The sequence below is a fragment of the Saccopteryx bilineata genome, chromosome 2, assembly GCF_036850765.1.
Source record: "Saccopteryx bilineata isolate mSacBil1 chromosome 2, mSacBil1_pri_phased_curated, whole genome shotgun sequence".
NCBI lineage: Eukaryota > Metazoa > Chordata > Mammalia > Chiroptera > Emballonuridae > Saccopteryx > Saccopteryx bilineata.
In genome coordinates, this window is record NC_089491.1 from 190,221,609 (window position 1) to 190,239,419 (window position 17,811).

At 37.9% G+C, this 17,811-nt stretch overlaps 1 protein-coding gene across 1 annotated transcript in view; it reads left to right on the forward strand.

Moving 5' to 3' along the window:
• LNX2 (ligand of numb-protein X 2) overlaps nucleotides 1–17,545 on the forward strand; it is a 72,638-nt gene extending 55,093 nt beyond the window's left edge. The window contains exons 5-11 of the mRNA XM_066258963.1: nucleotides 67–266; nucleotides 1,404–1,772; nucleotides 5,626–5,766; nucleotides 10,995–11,172; nucleotides 13,653–13,884; nucleotides 15,547–15,705; nucleotides 17,391–17,545. Coding sequence (XP_066115060.1) covers nucleotides 67–266; nucleotides 1,404–1,772; nucleotides 5,626–5,766; nucleotides 10,995–11,172; nucleotides 13,653–13,884; nucleotides 15,547–15,705; nucleotides 17,391–17,526 — 1,415 coding nt within the window. The 3' untranslated portion in view covers nucleotides 17,527–17,545. The remainder of the gene's footprint in view (nucleotides 1–66; nucleotides 267–1,403; nucleotides 1,773–5,625; nucleotides 5,767–10,994; nucleotides 11,173–13,652; nucleotides 13,885–15,546; nucleotides 15,706–17,390) is intronic.
• Nucleotides 17,546–17,811: the final 266 nt, after the last annotated feature.

The following is a 17,811-nucleotide window of genomic DNA, read 5'->3' on the forward strand; positions in this document are numbered from 1 at the left end:
AGCATCAAAATATAAAACATTTGTTTTCTTTCCATCTGTTTTTCTCTGTTATTTCTAACTCAACAGCCACACAACAACCACCTAACTTACCAGAAGGCGAAATTACCATGATAGAAATTCACCGTTCTAATCCTTATATTCAGTTAGGAATTAGCATTGTGGGTGGCAATGAAACACCACTGATTAACATTGTTATCCAAGAAGTTTATCGTGACGGGATCATCGCCAGAGATGGAAGACTCCTTGCTGGAGACCAGATTCTTCAGGTATCAATTTTAATTGTTATTTGTACCCTTTTATTCTTATTCATTAATTTAAAACTTGGAAAATTGTGGTACTGTGGAACCTGAATTGTATAAAGGTAGTTATGCTGTTTTTGTATGTAAAACAGATTAGAATTTTGTAATTTCTCCTGTTTCCCCACACACATGAGCGTATATTTTTCTTTTTACCTTAATTTCAATCTCACATGTATGATGCATTTTACACACAAGGAAACACACTCAAACATGGTCTGTAATTGTCTGCAGTCACCTAGCAGCTATTACGTACATGGCAGAACCGAGGATGCTACTTCAAGACTGTCATTAACTCTCTGATCCTAACTACTGTTCTCTATGTAATGATAATTATTGTGAGTTTCTTTTAGGAGCGCTGTACTTCGAAATGTCTTTAAAGTGGATTTCTTTGTAAATGATGTTTGTACAGTGTGTCCATAAAGTCATGGTGCACTTTTGACCGGTCACAGGAAAGCAACAAAAGATGATAGGAATGTGAAATCTGCACCAAATAAAAGGAAAACTCTCCCAGTTTTCATACCTATTCAGTGCAGTTCGATGTGGGCTCACGCACAGGTTTTTTAGGGCTCCTTAGGTAGCTATCTCGTATAGCCTCTACAGACTTGTCACTGACTGATGGCCTACCAGTCCATCAGTGCCATTGGTTTCTCCACCAAACTGCTGGTTTCCTTGCAATTACTTATCCCACCGAGTAATGTTATTCCTATGTGGTGGCGCTTCGTTATAAACGCGCTGATATTCACGTTGCACTTTGGTCACGGATTCGAATTTAGCAAGCCACAGAACACACTGAACTTTCCTCTATACGGTCCACATCTCGACTGGCATGGCCGTGGGCTACTCCGCTGTATACACGGTGTTACGTCATCATCTGCGCATGCGCACATGCTGCCACATCATCCTACAGAAACTGGGAGGGTTTTCTTTTTATTTGGTGCAGATTTCACATTTCTGTTGTCTTTTGTTGCTTTCCTGTGACTGGTCAAAAGTGCACCATGACTTTACAGACACACTGTATATCTTTCACATTGTTCGTTTCCTTGGGGAGTGTTATTTCTACAAATTGGGGGGGAAAGATTGTCACACTCTGGTTATATTTTCTAGGTCAACAACTATGACATTAGCAATGTGTCCCACAACTATGCCAGAGCTGTCCTTTCTCAGCCCTGCAGTACCCTGCAGCTCACTGTGCTTCGAGAGAGACGCTTTGGTAACCGAGCGTACAGCCATTCTGATGGGAACTGTCTGCGAGAAGAGATTTTTCATGTAGTTCTTCATAAACGGGACTCTGGTGAACAGCTCGGCATCAAGCTTGTACGAAGGACAGATGAGCCAGGAGTTTTTATTCTTGACCTGTTGGAAGGGGGGCTTGCTGCACAGGATGGGAGGCTCAACAGCAATGATCGCGTGCTTGCCATCAATGGGCACGACCTGAAGCACGGGACTCCTGAGCTCGCCGCCCAGATCATCCAGGTAAACTCAAGACATACATTCCAGAAGCTTGGCCTTTGTTACCATAGATCAATATTTGTTTTTACTGCCTGATAATAAAAGAATCTAAAGTATATTTGATATTTTATTGGAAAACTCAAGCATGGCAATTTAAATTCTTCAAAATCCATAGAAGAATAACTTCAGTAGAGATAGAATCTTTCCTAAATACTGTGTTCCATGTACTTCTAGGCTGGCTATTTATAAAGTCTCTAAAGTTTTACATGCATTTCTTGTTTGCTCCCTGGGCTTCCTCTAGTACCAGACATAACAGACGATGTTGTCCACAGTGAATGAGTGAGAAAAGTGAGGCTCAAAGGAGCTGTGATTGTCAAGGTTGTGACTTACCTGGTCTCTTTATAGCTTTCCTTTTTCACTTCCGGATCCATAAAAATAGAGGGAAAGTCATTTTTTATTAGTAATAACTCATCTCTATAATGCTTTTTTTCTTTTAAGGAATTTAAAGCATTGCAAACACATTTCTCCTCATAGTAGCCCTGTGAAAAAAGTAAGGATAGTTATTATTATAGAAAAACCATGTTTTCAATAGTAGCATTAAAAAAATGAGAAAACCATCAGAGAAGATTTCAGGGTCTGCAACATGCCATGGCACTTAACCTGCAGAGGTCAGGGTAAAACAAAAATGTCTCTTTATTTAAAGTAAGTACAACAAAACACTATAAAGGAAACCAAGTATTAATATAATTGAGCATCAGAAATTAAGGTAGGTTGATGGTCACTAAAAATGTGTATACTACACAGAATCAAATAACAATGAAAATTTGAGACTATAAGAAAACCCAAGTCTCAATCCTCTTTAACTTACTCCTTTTTTCAACTGTGGTTCAGGGTAGCCTTCTGGAAACACATATACAGCTATGATTGCATTGAAGGGAGATTAGTTATTGGTCTCAGTTCATAGACTTGAGATTTGAAGAATTGGATGCCTTGAAATTTCTTGAAATCAAAGCAAGCATTTGGACTGTTACCTGTGGATACCATCCAGCTGCTATACCAGTGAGAACAAGTCCATCATGTAAGGATCAGGGTGGGCGAAGAAAAGAAGGAACTTGATCCCGCTGTGTGATTTGTTAAAGGAAAGAGCTGAGTGGACTTTATAAAGTAGAAAGTCATATCGGTAAGATAGAAATAGATCGACTGTATATATATGTACATATATCAGGCAGCGTTAAAATACTGTGATTCCCCAAACAATGGTCGTCACTAATTTCCTAACCAAAATGGGGAAAATGAAGATATACAGGTAAAAAAATATATATATTGAAAAATTTTCATGATAATCTATTGTATATTTGAATTCTTGTAGTCCAGATAAATAGTTGCATCATATTTTCCCCAAGCTATAGAAAACTGAAGTTGCTCAGTGTAAGGTTGTTTTTTTTTAAACTTTTTTACTACTCAGTTTAAGTTTATGAAAAAAATAAAAGTCTTTTATTGTTTGGGAAACTATAAAAATATGTATTCCTTGTCTCAAAAGAGAATCATAAAGACAAAATCAGAAAATAAAGAAGGAAGTTAAAATCACATTCAATCTAAACACCCTAAGACAGTGGTCCCCAACTCCCGGGCCACGGACCAGTACTGGTCCGTGGGCCATTTGGTACCGGTTTGCAGAGAAAGAATAAATAACTTACATTATTTTCGTTTGATTTATATTTAAGTCTGAACAATGTTTTATTTTTAAAAAATGACCAGATTCCCTCTGTTACATCTGTCTAAGACTCACTCTTGACGCTGTCTCAGTCATATGATACATTTATCCGTCCCACCCTAAAGACCAGTCCATGAAAATATTTTCTGACATTAAACCGGTCTGTGGCCCAAAAAAGGTTGGGGACCACTGACCTAAAATGTCAGTGTTTATGTTTTAGAGCACATCATTACAAATACTTTGTGTGTGGATGTCCACAGATGAATGGGTCCATATTTACACAGGTACTTTTAGCGCATGCACTCATCTTGTAAATTATAAGTTTGCACCTTTTTCTTTACATCAATGGCATGTTGTGGACTTCTTACCTTGAAAATAAATGTAGATTCACATCATAATTCTTAATAGCTGTTTAGTAGGCATGTTGTATTTTTTAAATTAAGTTTTGTTTCCAAGTTTAAGACATATTACTGAACTTCCCCCCCAGAGTCTGATCATACCCATTTCTACTCCCAGCAGTGAGGCATGCTACTTACTTATGAATTATAGGTGTTGTCATTTGGGCATCCTGCATTTTAAAAATCATGACTTTAACACAACTCTTTTGCTGTGTTTGAAACCCAGAGTATAAAATGTGCAGTCTGTTTAAAGTTAGTCGAAACACAAATATAGGTTTGTCATTTAAAGCCTAGGTGCCCACTTTCATTACATGCAGTGAATTTTGTCTTTTAAGCAATCTGAGAAGATTAATGTGTGTTTCTGTTTAAGGTTTGCTTAAACGGGTTTCTAGTAAAATTGAAATATAGATTTTGAATTATTTGGTAGTTATGTTTTTGGCAGAATGAAAATGATCCTGTTTATTGAAATAAAGCCACAGAGGGAGCGTCTTCATGGTTCGTTCACACTGTGTGACCTAATAAATAAGTAAATAAAACTTGTCTGAAACTATTAAGTTTAATAAAATACTTGAATAAGAAAATTATTTTCACTTGACCAGGTGGTGACTCAGTGGATAGAGTGTTGGACTGGGACACAGAGAACCCAGGTTCAAAACCCCGAGGTCACCGACTTGAGGGTGGCCTCATCCAGCTTGAGCGCCGGGTCGCTGGCTTGAGCATGGGATCATAGACATGACCCCATGGTCACTCACTTGAGCCCAAAAGTGGCTGGCTTAAAGCCCAAGGTTGCTGGCTTGAGTAAGGGGTCACTTGCTCTGCTGCAGTACCCTCCCTCCTCCCGTGAAGGCACATATGAGAAAGCAATCAGTGAACAACTAAGGTTCCTCAATGAAGAATTGATGCTTCTCATCTCTGTCCATTCCTGTCTGTCCCTATCCCTCTCTTTGTCACTCTGTCACAGTCACAAAAAAAGAAAATGATTTTCAGTAGGGTCTTAGCATTGGTAACTACTTATTTTCCATCATCATTTTTTTCAGGACTGTTGAAGCTGATACTCTGTTTTAACTCAAACCTGTCTGAAGCAGAAACAGAGCTGCGCATGGTTTCAGTGATTATTGCTTCCAAAGTAGCCGTTACAAAATTTATTTTAAAGGTCACAATGTGTCTTAATCAAATTTTGACTCAGTTCCTTCTATTTTTTTTCTTTGCTATCTCCCTTTCAATTCCAAGGCCAATATTGAAGGGCCAAAGAAGTAATTTTTACTTCACCTGACCTGTGGTGGCACAATGGATAAAGCATTGACCTGAAATGCTGACGTTGCTGGTTTGAAACCCTGGGCTTGCCTGGTCAAGGCACATATTGGAGTTGATGCTTCCTGCTCCTCCCCCTTCTCTCTCTCTTTCTCTCTCTCTCTCAAAAATGAATAAATAAAAACATTTTCTAAAAAGATTCTTTAAAGTTACCCTTCCAGAATTCAAGGGGAGATGAGAACACAGTTTTACCATTTTGCCTTGTTACTTTGGAGGTAGGGTGGAGAAGGCATGTGTAAGAGCTGGGGGGGGGGGGGAGGGAGGTGTTCAGCTGCAGAAGTTTTAAAATATTAACTCATGAAATGAACCTCCTTTTTCCCCTCCACCAGGTGCTTGCAGTCACTACCCAGGCAAGGCAGTGTAACTATAAGTGCATTGGAAATTATACTGCCCATAATTTTATGGCACAAAGTATTATTAGTGACTGTTGGTAATGCATGTGTGTTTTCTCCAGGCGAGCGGAGAAAAGGTGAATTTAACAGTTGCTAGACCAGGGAAGCCCCAGCCTGGGAGCACTGTCCGGGAGGCAGGGCCACAGAGCAGCAGCCAGCCCCACGTACAACCACTGTACTACGGCAGACCCAGCTCACACAAGGTGAGGCTCTGGTTTGTGTGTTTTAGTTTACTTACCTCAAAGATTCACCATTAGAAGCTTGTAAAATTTTTTTTTTTTTTTTTTTTTTTTTTTGCTTTTTTTTTTTTTTCTTTTATAATTTTATTTTTTTAATGGGGTGACATCAATAAATCAGGATACATATATTCAAAGATAACAAGTCCAGGTTATCTTGTCGTTCAATTATGTTGCATACCCACCACCCAAAGTCAGATTGTCCTCTGTCACCTTCTATCTTGTTTTCTTTGTGCCCCTCCCACCCCCTATCCCTCTCCCATTCCCCCCTCCCCCCCCGTAACTACCACACTCTTATCAATGTCTCTTAGTTTCACTATTATGTCCCACCTACGTATGGAATAATACAGTTCCTGTTTTTTTCTGATTTACTTATTTCGCTTCGTATCATGTTATCAAGATCCCACCATTTTGCTGTAAATGTTCCGATGTCATCATTTCTTATGGCTGAGTAGTATTCCATAGTGTATATGTGCCACATCTTCTTTATCCAGTCATCTATTGATGGGCTTTTTGGTTGTTTCCATGTCCTGGCCACTGTGAACAATGCTGCAATAAACATGGGGCTGCATGTGTCTTTACGTATCAATGTTTCTGAGTTTTGGGGATATATACCCAGTAGAGGGATTGCTGGGTCATAAGGTAGTTCTATTTTCAGTTTTTTGAGGAACCACCATACTTTCTTCCATAATGGTTGTACTACTTTACATTCCCACCAACAGTGTATGAGGGTTCCTTTTTCTCCACAGCCTCTCCAACATTTGCTATTACCTGACTTGCTAATAACAGCTAATCGAACAGGTGTGAGGTGGTATCTCATTGCCGTTTTGATTTGCATTTCTCTAATAGAAGCTTGTAAAATTTAAATGAGGGCTGTTCTGTTGGAGAAGGTGAACATGGATGTCAATGTGAAACGTGCGTGTTTGCTGACTGGGAGAGTGACGGTGTTGTCTCAGTTCCTCAGGTGGTGGAGATGGTGTCCTAGAGAAGGGCCTTCTGCCAGGTGACTGACGAGAAGTATCTGATCTTTCAGAAAATATTTTCTATTTGTTTAGACCTGCTTGAAAGTGGGCACGACCTTAGGTTGCTCATTTGAATACAACAGTCGGCTGTCTGATTGAAAAAGCAAAATGAAGACCATGATGGACAAGTCTGTACTTAGCAATTGAGCAGCTTGCCCACAACAACAGAATTAGATATGTGATTATTAAAGTACAAATCATACATATTGTTAGTTACTAGTATATCACATTTCTTTTTATATTATAGTTTATAGGAATATTACCCTAAATTATTTAAAATTCTCATATGTTGAGCATTTCTACCCAGGCAAGCTTCTTTAATATTTCACTGGTACTGTAATATATTCCTAGAACATGTGTATCTGTACTGAGAACTCTCTAACTTTAGCTACAGAAAGCAAAAAAGGGTGCTACTTTACTGCATTTTTTGGTATTATTTACTTCATTTGATCCTTCACTTGAACTCAACTTCTGTTAGGCCAGATTTTTTAACAGTGATGTTCTCCCAACTATGTGAAAATTAAAGCTAAGTGAGAGCTTCCAAAGTCACTTTCCTTATGCACAATTAAATTCTTTATCAAACAAAACTTATTCATTGATCTGCTTAAAAACTATAGCCATTTCCTAACTGCTAACATGGCTTCTTAATGTAAGTACTGTATTTGAGAAAGTAATTGCCTGTGGAATATCACGGGTACCATAGAAAGCATTGCCTGAGACACAGGAATTTTTGGTGTGTCAGGTTTATCGGGTTTTCTGAGCTTAAGTACAGACTTGTCACTGGTCTTCGGTTTAGTTAATACTTAAATGAAATCGTAACTTTTTTGTCATTTCTGAACAAAAACCAAAATATTTGAGGGAAACCTATAATTTTACCTTCATAATGATGACTAGAAAAAAGGAGTTAGTGTTTTGAATAGGAATGTTCAATAGGAGTTGTTTCAGATAGCTTGTCCTTACTTTACAAGATATATATTCTGAAATAATTGTAGTATAAGCCAAAAGTGGATTATTGAATCTTTAATATCATTGAATTCTATAATAATTTGAGATATGGGTGTGTTACAACATTATAATTTTAAGACATAAGATAATTTTCTTTCTTTATTACGTGAGAGTCAGGGAGGCAGAGAGAGAAACTCCTGCATGCACCTTGACCAGGATTCATCCAGCAAGCCCTCTTCAGGACATTGCTCTGCCCGTCTGGAGCCATTGCTTTGTTGCTCAGCAACTGAACTATTTTAGCACCTGAGGCAAGGACATGAAGCCATCCTCAGCGCCCAGGGCCAACTTGCTTGAACTATTCAAGCCATGGCTGTGAGAGGGGAAGAGAGAAAAAGGAGAAGGGGAAGGGTAGAGAAGCAGATGATGCTTCTCCTGTGTGCCCTGACCAGGAATTGAACCCTGGACTTCCACACACCAGGCCAAAACTCTACCGCTGAGCCAACCAGGGCAAGACATAAGACAATTTTTAAAACTGTACTTAATCATTTCAGCATTCACAGAGATAACTTTGCTCACTTCATTTTGTCTGTTTGGGGCACATATATTCTTCCCTTTTTACTGCACTAACTCTTCTTCTCTATCATTTTATGTGACATTGATTTCAATAGCAGTGCTGAATTTATTTTTATTCTAAGAACTCTGCAGACCTAGTTAGTTGGAATAACCACATCAAATGTACTTTTTCAATAAATAAAATCTTTAAAAAAAAAAAAAGCCTGGACTGTGGTGGCGCAGTGGATAGAGAGTCAACCTGGAACACCAAAGTGTCGCCTGTTTGAAACCCTGGGCTTGCTAGTCAAGGCACATACAATAAGCAACAAGCAAGCAATGAACAACTAAAGTGAAGCACCTATGAGTTAATAGTTCTCATTCCCCTCCCCCCATAAAATCAACAAATAAAATCTTTATAAAATTAAAAAAAATACATGTACAGTACTTTTAAGTGTTAATTTAGCTCTTGCATTTGTTATGTCAAATCCTGATTTAGAAAAATAAAGGTCTCCTATGGAAAGCAAACACAGAAATTCACCAAACCAACCTGTTTAGGTGATTATAATTGTTAAAATTTAGAGTATACATTAATCTACTATCAAGCTTCTGAGTATCGGCTTGGATAAACGTGCATAAGGTGATGGACGCTGAGAAGGTTCCTTGAAGCTTACTGAGTATAATCACTGAAGTAAGTTTGGTTCCAGTGGGAAAAAATAAATACATCTCAACCATCAGAGGAATAAAATCACCATCCTTAACTGATAAAATACCTGAAGCCGAAACACTTAAGTAAATACACTCAAGGCTGAGTTTACATGACCTGTCTTCATAATAAAATGGTTTTGCCCAATTTTGAAGGATATTAACATATATTTCATACCTTTTGATAGGAGACTGCCTTAAGACATTTGCAAATTTTCTACTAGGTCATAACATTTTCTAGGAAGCTTTGCTGTTATTATAAATAGTTTCCATGATAATATTTCAGGAGTGCAGAAATTCCAGGCCAGAGAAGGGCACATGGCCTGGAATCCCATGACTAGGTTAACAAATATGTATGTATGTGTCAGCTGTTGCATTTATTGCCAGTAAAGGAAATGTTCTAATTCTGTAAATATAATTCATGTATTTTCATAGTTGATATTGTTAGTAACATTAATATAATTATCAGTGTCTTATAGTTAAAAACCTTTTGAGACCTTGTTTTCCACTCTTAACATGTAAGGGCTAGTGCCCATATGGTGCGGTTCATACATAGAAACAGGAGATGAGCATAGTGCATCGTACTGACATACATACACAAAACCTGTGAACACACATCAGTTCAGATTCCACTGCAGTCACTTACAATTGTATAATTTCAGGCAAGTTACATAACCTCTCTAAAGTTGTTTCCTCATCTGTAAATGGGGCCAATAATAGTATTTACTTTTGGGGACACTGAAGAGGAAATGAAATAATGCATATAAAGCCATTAGCTTTACACATAGTAAGCCCTCAATAAAAGTTAGCTATTGATTCTTTGTTTTTTTTTTGTTTGTTTTTTATTTGTTTTTGTATTTTTCTGAAGTGAGAAGCGGGGAGGCAGAAAGACAGACTCCTGCATGCACCTACCAGGATCCACCGAGCAAGCCCACTAGGGGGCGATGCTCTGCCCATCTGGGGCATTGCTCCATTGCAACCGGAGCCATTCTAGGACCTGAGGCAGAGGCCATGGAGCTATCCTTAGCACCCAGGCAAACTTTACTCCAATGGAGCCTCGGCTGCAGGAGGGGAAGAGAGAGAGAGAGAAAGGAGAAGGGGAAGGGTGGAGAAGCAGATGAGTGCTTCTCCTGTGTGCCCTGGCCAGGAATTGAACCTGGGACTTCACACACCAAGCCAATGCTGCTATTGTTATTTCAATGTTAACATCACATATGTACACCGTGTTTTTTATTGTATTTTAATCAGAAAAAGAAAGTGATGTTTTAAGTTATTTTCCTACTTCCTGGAGTATCTCAGTAACAATAGTAACAAGAGATGTCACTAAAAATAGCTTTCCTTTGAGGATATAGTTTGGTGGGAACTCCCCTGTCATTAACTTCAGAAATTCAGTTATTTCATATCCTTTTAGCTTTCCATGAAGGTTTTGAAGGTAGATTTACACTCACTTCATGACTGTCAGGTGCTCATCAGTAAGAGTCAGAGGGTAGATAGCTTGTTTCTAGCAGTTGGCAAAATCCATATTTTATGTTAGTACTGCTCTGACTTTTCTTTCAAAGAGGGAGGGAGGAAGATAGAAGAAAAGTTCAGTGGCTCATCTTCAGAATATTATTTACTTTTATAGAAGTATTATTTTTCTAGAATTGACCATATATTGGAGTTTATTTGTAGGTAAACTGTACAAATAGCGTGCTTCTTTTACTGTAACCTCCACACTGCAGCAGTTCTGCATTGTTCTAGTTCTATGAATAGTCAGTGAAAAGATGGTAGTCTGAAGTTAGACACTGCAATCCGCAGTGATCAGTGTAGTGTTTGTACCTATGCAGAACTGTGTATAGCTTTCAGTTCTAGAGTAAGTGATAAAAAAATGATGTCTAGTTGCCACATAAGTTTTTATATTAGTCTAAGCTGTCCTTGCTGTGTATTACTCATTCTAGTGAATATGTTCAATAAATTTTTCCTTTCGTGATTTAGGATCTTACCCAGTGTGTTTCATGCCAAGAAAAAAATATTACTGTAAAGAAGGAACCGCACGAGTCCCTTGGAATGACAGTAGCTGGGGGCAGGGGAAGTAAGAGCGGTGAGCTGCCCATTTTTGTGACCAGCGTGCCGCCTCACGGCTGCCTTGCACGCGACGGTAGAATCAAGAGAGGTAAGATGGGCTTTTGAGCTACTGCACCACTTTGTCTCCTTGAATTGAACTCTGTACCTAAAGAATGTGTACAAACTTTTCTTTAACCTGTGATTTTTTTTTATTCTTTAAAATTTCCCTTCCTTATATAAGCATAAATGCCTAATGTAAAAGGAAATTGTGGAAGCTTGGCATTTTCTAACAGTCATGTAGACTGTTGGTTTATTTTACGTTGGAAGGACTCTTAAGAGATTTGTTTTCCACATTATAGTCTCTGAAGGACCACCTCCAAAATTCAAATGTTGTTTAAAGTGGGAGGGGCTCACAGAGGAGGTGGAGCAGAAGACAGAATTTAAAAGGTAGTGGGCTTAGGGATTAACACATTAATAAGTTCACATTCTGCAACAGTACTGTGTGATTGTATACATGGGGGTGGTAGTGGTAAAAACAGCATTCTTCATACACTTGGTTTGCTTATGTGGAAAAGTGAGTCTTAAAAGCTCTTTTTCTGAGAATGAGGTTGGATTCCTACCTCACACAACATACAAGAATTAACTTATTATGAATCCAAGACCTAAATATAAGATCTACAATGTCCAGAGAAAAACATAAGTATAAATACTTGTGACTTTGGTAAGCAATGATTTTCTTAGCTATGACACCAAAGACACAAGCAACAAAAACAAAATAGATGCACTGGACTTCATCAGAATTACAAATTTGATGAAGGACACCCTTCCCCAAGAAATTAAAAAGATAACCCACAGAATGGAAAATGTTTGTAAATTGTATATCCAGTGAAAAACTTGTATCTAGTACAGAAAGAGCTCTTACAAATCAAAAAATAAAAAGTAAATAACCCAATTGAAATAATGGTCAAAGTATCTGAATAGACATTACTCCAAAGGAATTTTGCAAATGGCCAGTAATCACAGGAAAAGATGCTCAATATCATTGGTTATTAGGGAAATGTAAATCAAAACCACTACACACCCAGAAGGATGAATATAATAAAAAAGACAAGCTGTAACAAACATTGGCAAGGATGTGAAGAAATTGAAACTCTCCTACACTGCCAGCAGGAATGTTAAATGGTACAACTGTTTTTGGAAAACAGTTCAGCAGTTCCTTAAAAATGTTAAGTGTGGTGTTACTATATGATCTAGCAATTCTGTTCCTGAAGAAATGGAAACGTATGGTCACAAAAAAACTTGTACATGAAGTTTCGTAGCAGTATTTTTTATAACAGCCAAAAAGCGGCAACAACCCAAATGTCTATCAGCTAATGAATTGATTCACATAAGGTGGTATATCTATACAATGGAATATTATTTGGCTATAAAAAGGAATGAAGCATTGACACAAGCTACAATATAATTGAATCTTGACATCATTATACCTACAGAAAGAAGCCAGTCACAAAAGACCAGGTGTGGCTCCATTTGTATGATATGCCCAGAACTGGAAGATCTCCTAGGGATAGAAAGTAGATTAGTGATTACTTAAGGCCGGGGATAGGGAAGTAACTGCTAATGGGTGTGTTTTTTGTGGGGGGAATTGATCTTAATAGGATGTGTGATGGTTGTACAGCTCTGTGACTATACTACTAAAACAATTAAATTGTCATTTTAAATGAATGAATTGAATATATGAGTAATATCTTAATAAGGCTGCTATTTTCTTTAAGTTATTTGTGCAGTTATAGAATTAGAGGTAATTTTATTTCCTTCTTGTTACTTACTGTTTTCTGAATTTTCTACAGTGAGAATGTTTTACTTTAACAATCTGAAAAATAAAGGATGATTTGGGAAAGGAGGTTTCTGTAGGCTTGTCTTGGTACAAATGTGTGTGCCTCCTACAGAAGTAATCCTTTCCTTCCTAACCTTTTATTAATCCTCATTGCCCATTTTATGATACTACTTGACAGAGGAACAAAAACTTTTTTTCTTCCTCAAGCAAGACATGTTCAAATCACAAGTTTCATTTATTTGTCTAGGCCCAGGGATATCCTCTTTACATATTCTGATATGTTTGTATTAAGTGAACTGTGGGGGGCTGTCATTATGTATACACTATGGAAATATAAAATAGAATGTGAAATTTCATTTTTAAGTGCAAAATATAAAATAATTTTTGAGTTGGAAAGAACAGTAGAAACCTCAGAAACTCAGAGAAGAGAAGTGAATGTGACAGGGCCCATACCCAGCTAGGCTGAGGGATTGGGCCTCCCGTTAAACCATGGTGCCTCAGACCACGCATTTTCCTATATACCGGTACTCTGAAATTAGTTTAAATTTTTGAATGGTTTTGGAATGTTTTTCATTAATTGGATTTTTTCTCAGTGTTATAGAAATTACAGAGAAGTAAAAAATGGTCTTTTACCTTATCTCATCTGACTCAATAAAACTAACTTTTGTTGACTTGTTTACCAATAGGGGAATTGACAGGGAAATAATCACTTGGTAGCTGAGCTCATTTTTTTTGTCTCATCATTTGAACAGGTGATGTTTTGTTGAATATCAATGGCATTGATTTGACCAATTTAAGTCACAGTGAGGCTGTTGCTATGCTGAAAGCCAGCGCTGCATCCCCTGCTGTTGTCCTTAAAGCACTTGAGGTCCAGATAGTTGAGGAGCCCGCCCTGGCCACCGCAGAGCAGCCCAGCACTTTCAGTGAGAACGAGTATGATGCCAGTTGGTCTCCGTCATGGGTCATGTGGCTTGGGCTTCCAAGGTATTGACAGCTCTTTTGTTGTTTTATGAAATAATCATAATTATAACCTTTATTTGTATGTAACCCCATAAAGTTACTCACTAAAGGGGGGGGGGCTTTGGTTAGATCAAAGTAGCAACATCAGTTACAAAAGGAAATGGGAAATTTTCTTACATTATTATATTTAAAAGGTAACTTTAATAATAAGAACTAAGCTAAAAAAGACATTTGTTTATATGAGTGAATAAAGCCATCTGTCCATTTCATTTCTGTTGAGGCTCATAAGTGAGCAAATTACGAGAATGGATGGACATTCAGTCTCTTGCTCAGGAAAGCTGTCATTGTCAATGTTCATTCTGATACATGCTTAGCCTTCATGTGCATGGGGTCAAAGCGTGGGGCCTTGTTCTATCCCAGAAGGCTTTCTGAAAGCCCTTTGTTGTTAATCCTTTTAACTTTCCTAAACTGGCAGAGTGTAAAACTCAGTTTTTATTGGACATAAGAGTTTTAAGCCCAGCCATTGGTGTTTAAGAGTAAATGCTCCTAACCACATTTCTGAAGACGCGGCTGCTTCGTGACTGGCTGACCAGCCAAGGCCTTCTGAATTGGGTGGGTCTGCCTTGAAAGCACTCAGAACCTCCAGGTGACAGTTGCAGAATTTGGTGTTGAGGGAGGAAGAAAGTGTGTTACTGTCTTCGTTTCCAAATCAATTTAGATTCTTAACTATGATGAAACATTTTGACTCTTAACAAAGTGTGAAAATTACTCATTTGAAATAAAAATAAACAGTAAGAATGTGCCAATTTCTAGCTGTCTAGTTTCGTTTGGAATTTGTAATCACTAGAATTTGTATAGTGCTCTATGGTTTGTAAAGTACCTTCACAGAAAGAACCAAGAAGCAAGGATATTATTGGATTATTAGATTATTTGTTGATAGTCTAACTTGCTGACTTGTCTGTCTTCTTGATTAATAAAAACAGGCCTACAATTGTAATAGATTTCATGTCTCAGGGACCTGGAGGGACCTTGTATGTGGATCTTGTGGAGAGAGATTTTTTTTTTTTATGACAAAAATAATTTAACTACTTCATATCCCTTTGTTCCATGCACCGAAACTGAAGTAGGAGATTTTTATTACTGTTTTCCAGATTGAATTCCTTATGTTGTCAATTAGAGTCTCTTAAAATGAAGCATTTTAAGTGAAAGAGGAAACAACAAATTTTAACTGCTGTAGATTAAAGATGGAGATAGTGGCCTCACATTTTGGAGAAATCTACTCTGCTGCTCATTTTCTTCCATCTGAGTGTTGGGGATAGCAGTGCCAGAGCCTCGTACCACTTTGTAGATGCAGGTTTTGTAGACACCAGGGGAGAGCAAGATGGAAAGCCTGTTGACAGTGCCGTGAGCAAATAGAAGCTCAGACTGTTTTATACAAACTTCTGATGTGTAACTTATAACCAAGTGTGTTGAAACTGGTGTGTGTCTTCACTTGGGAAGAGAAGACTGAAAAAAGTGAAGAAAACTTGAGTCTACCTAGGACTATGTTTGTGCTGGAGAGTGGGTGGTCAAAATAATACATTATTTTCTCAGCGATGGTAAGTATGACATGTGTGGAGTTATAACAGATAAACAGGCTGTAAGAGCCTCCAGTAATTGTTATTTGATGTTTGTGTTTGTTTATAGTTCCCTTCATAGCTGCCATGATATAGTTTTACGAAGAAGCTACTTGGGAAGTTGGGGCTTTAGTATTGTTGGTGGATATGAAGAGAACCACACCAATCAGCCTTTCTTCATTAAAACCATTGTCTTGGGAACTCCTGCTTATTATGATGGAAGATTAAAGTGAGTCTTGTTATATTTACGGTTGTGATTCATATTTGTTGTGATGGACATAATCTAGACTAGGGGTCAGCTCCAAGTGCAACTATCTGTTCTTGTAAATAAAGTTTTATTGGAACATGGCCATTGCTCATTCATTTACATGTTGTCTGTCAACTGCTTCTGAGCTACAGTGGCAGAGTTGATTTGCTATGACAGGGACCATATGATTGGCAAAGCCTAAAATATAAGGTCTACCAGAAAGTTCTGTCTGTTTCTATCACAACAAGTTTCGACACGTAAGCACATTTATTTGGCGCATGTGTGCCTCTCTATTTTTATCATTTAATGTATACATACTGACATAGCAAATTAACTAAAACAAAGTTGATTCACGTTAGTCTTATGTGTGAAGCGATAGTGTACCCATGGCTACTGATAAAGTTCATTTACGCCACTGTAATTTTTACGAATTTCAACAAGGAAGAAATGCTACAGAAGCATGTCTGTCGCATCCACCATATTCCCCGGACTTAGCACCCTCCAATTATCACTTGTTTTTGTCCTTACAAAATTTTTTGAAGGGCAAAAAATTCAAAAATGAAGAAGATATCAAACAAGCACTGGTTCAATTTTTCACATCAAAAGATAAAACATTTTTCAAAAATGGAATATACAAATTGCCCTTACGCTGGCAAGAAATCATTAATAATAATGGCAATTATATTATTTAATAAAGTTTATTGACGGTAAGAAAAATTTGTATTTTGTTTTATTCCAAAACCGGACAGAACTTTCCGGTAGACCATATATTTACTTACCATCAGTCCCTTTAAAGAAAAAACAATTGGTAACCCTGACCAGACTGAAGTGTTACCTTGACTGTCTTGCCCTCACAGCTCGATCTTGCTAATCTAATGATAGACCTGAACCTGAGTCATTGCGTGTGATACACTGCAATATGACCAGCTCGGAGCAGCTTTGCCACACAACCCACTCAGGTCCAGTCCTCTCATTAGATGACTCTATTTTATTTTCCTCCACAGCACTCTCATCTACCTAATACTATGTTTATGCAGGCTTGCAGGCAAGGAAGGGGGAGGATTTTGTTACATTTATTATCACATGCCTGGCAGCCAGTGTTTGCAAACAGGAAGTGACATCAAGTAATATAGTGAAAAGTCCATCGGGTTGGTATGGTCCAGATTAGTTTTATCAGATTATTTTATAAAATGGAAAGCATTGTTTTACAAGGAAAGAGTAGGGGGAAGTGGATTAACTGTTCTTTTAGCTAAATTAACCAATTTGGGACTCAATTAGTTTATAATTTGCATTCTATCTGTTTCCCAAAAGAAATTGAGGTAGCTAACCATAAGATAGCATATTCATATTATAAACTAAAGATCAAAATTCATAAAAGATTTATATTATATTTTGCCTATGCTTACATGAAAATTAATCTTCTTGCCCTTGAAATCACCCACCAGTAACAGTGGAGGGTGACGCAGGGATGTTCTTGATTGGCCAAGGAAAGCAAACATACGTTTAAAAAATTACCCCAGATGTTTCTCAAGGTGTGTAACTGCCCTAATCATTGACAGTTAATGGTTAAGTGAAACTGATTTTCATGCTAAACAAATCTCAGGGTAAGGGGTTTTAATACCATGAAAATTGTGACTTTCTGTTTCTGTCTGTCTGTGTTTGTCCAGATGTGGAGACATGATCGTGGCCGTGAACGGCCTGTCAACTGTGGGCATGAGCCACTCCGCACTAGTGCCCATGTTGAAGGAGCAGAGGAACAAAGTCACTCTGACGGTCATTTGCTGGCCTGGCAGCCTGGTGTAGATCTTCAAATTGTTTTTGAGTCAGACATCTTCCTTTCAAGTTTTGGAAAGAAAACTCTTTGTTTTATTGTGTTTCTGTTTGTTAGGAGCTGCTGACGCAGCTCCATGCCGGGCCCTAAACAACAGAGATTGTCCTTCTCTTGTTATTTAGGTGGTTTTCCTCAGGTTAGCCACATTTCTTTCAGCTTGGAAACAGTCTTCCACTTAACCCTGTGAGCCATGGTTTCCAAATGTGACCTATAGTAATGAATGAAGTCTTCCCTAACTGTGACCCAGCCAGCTAGCT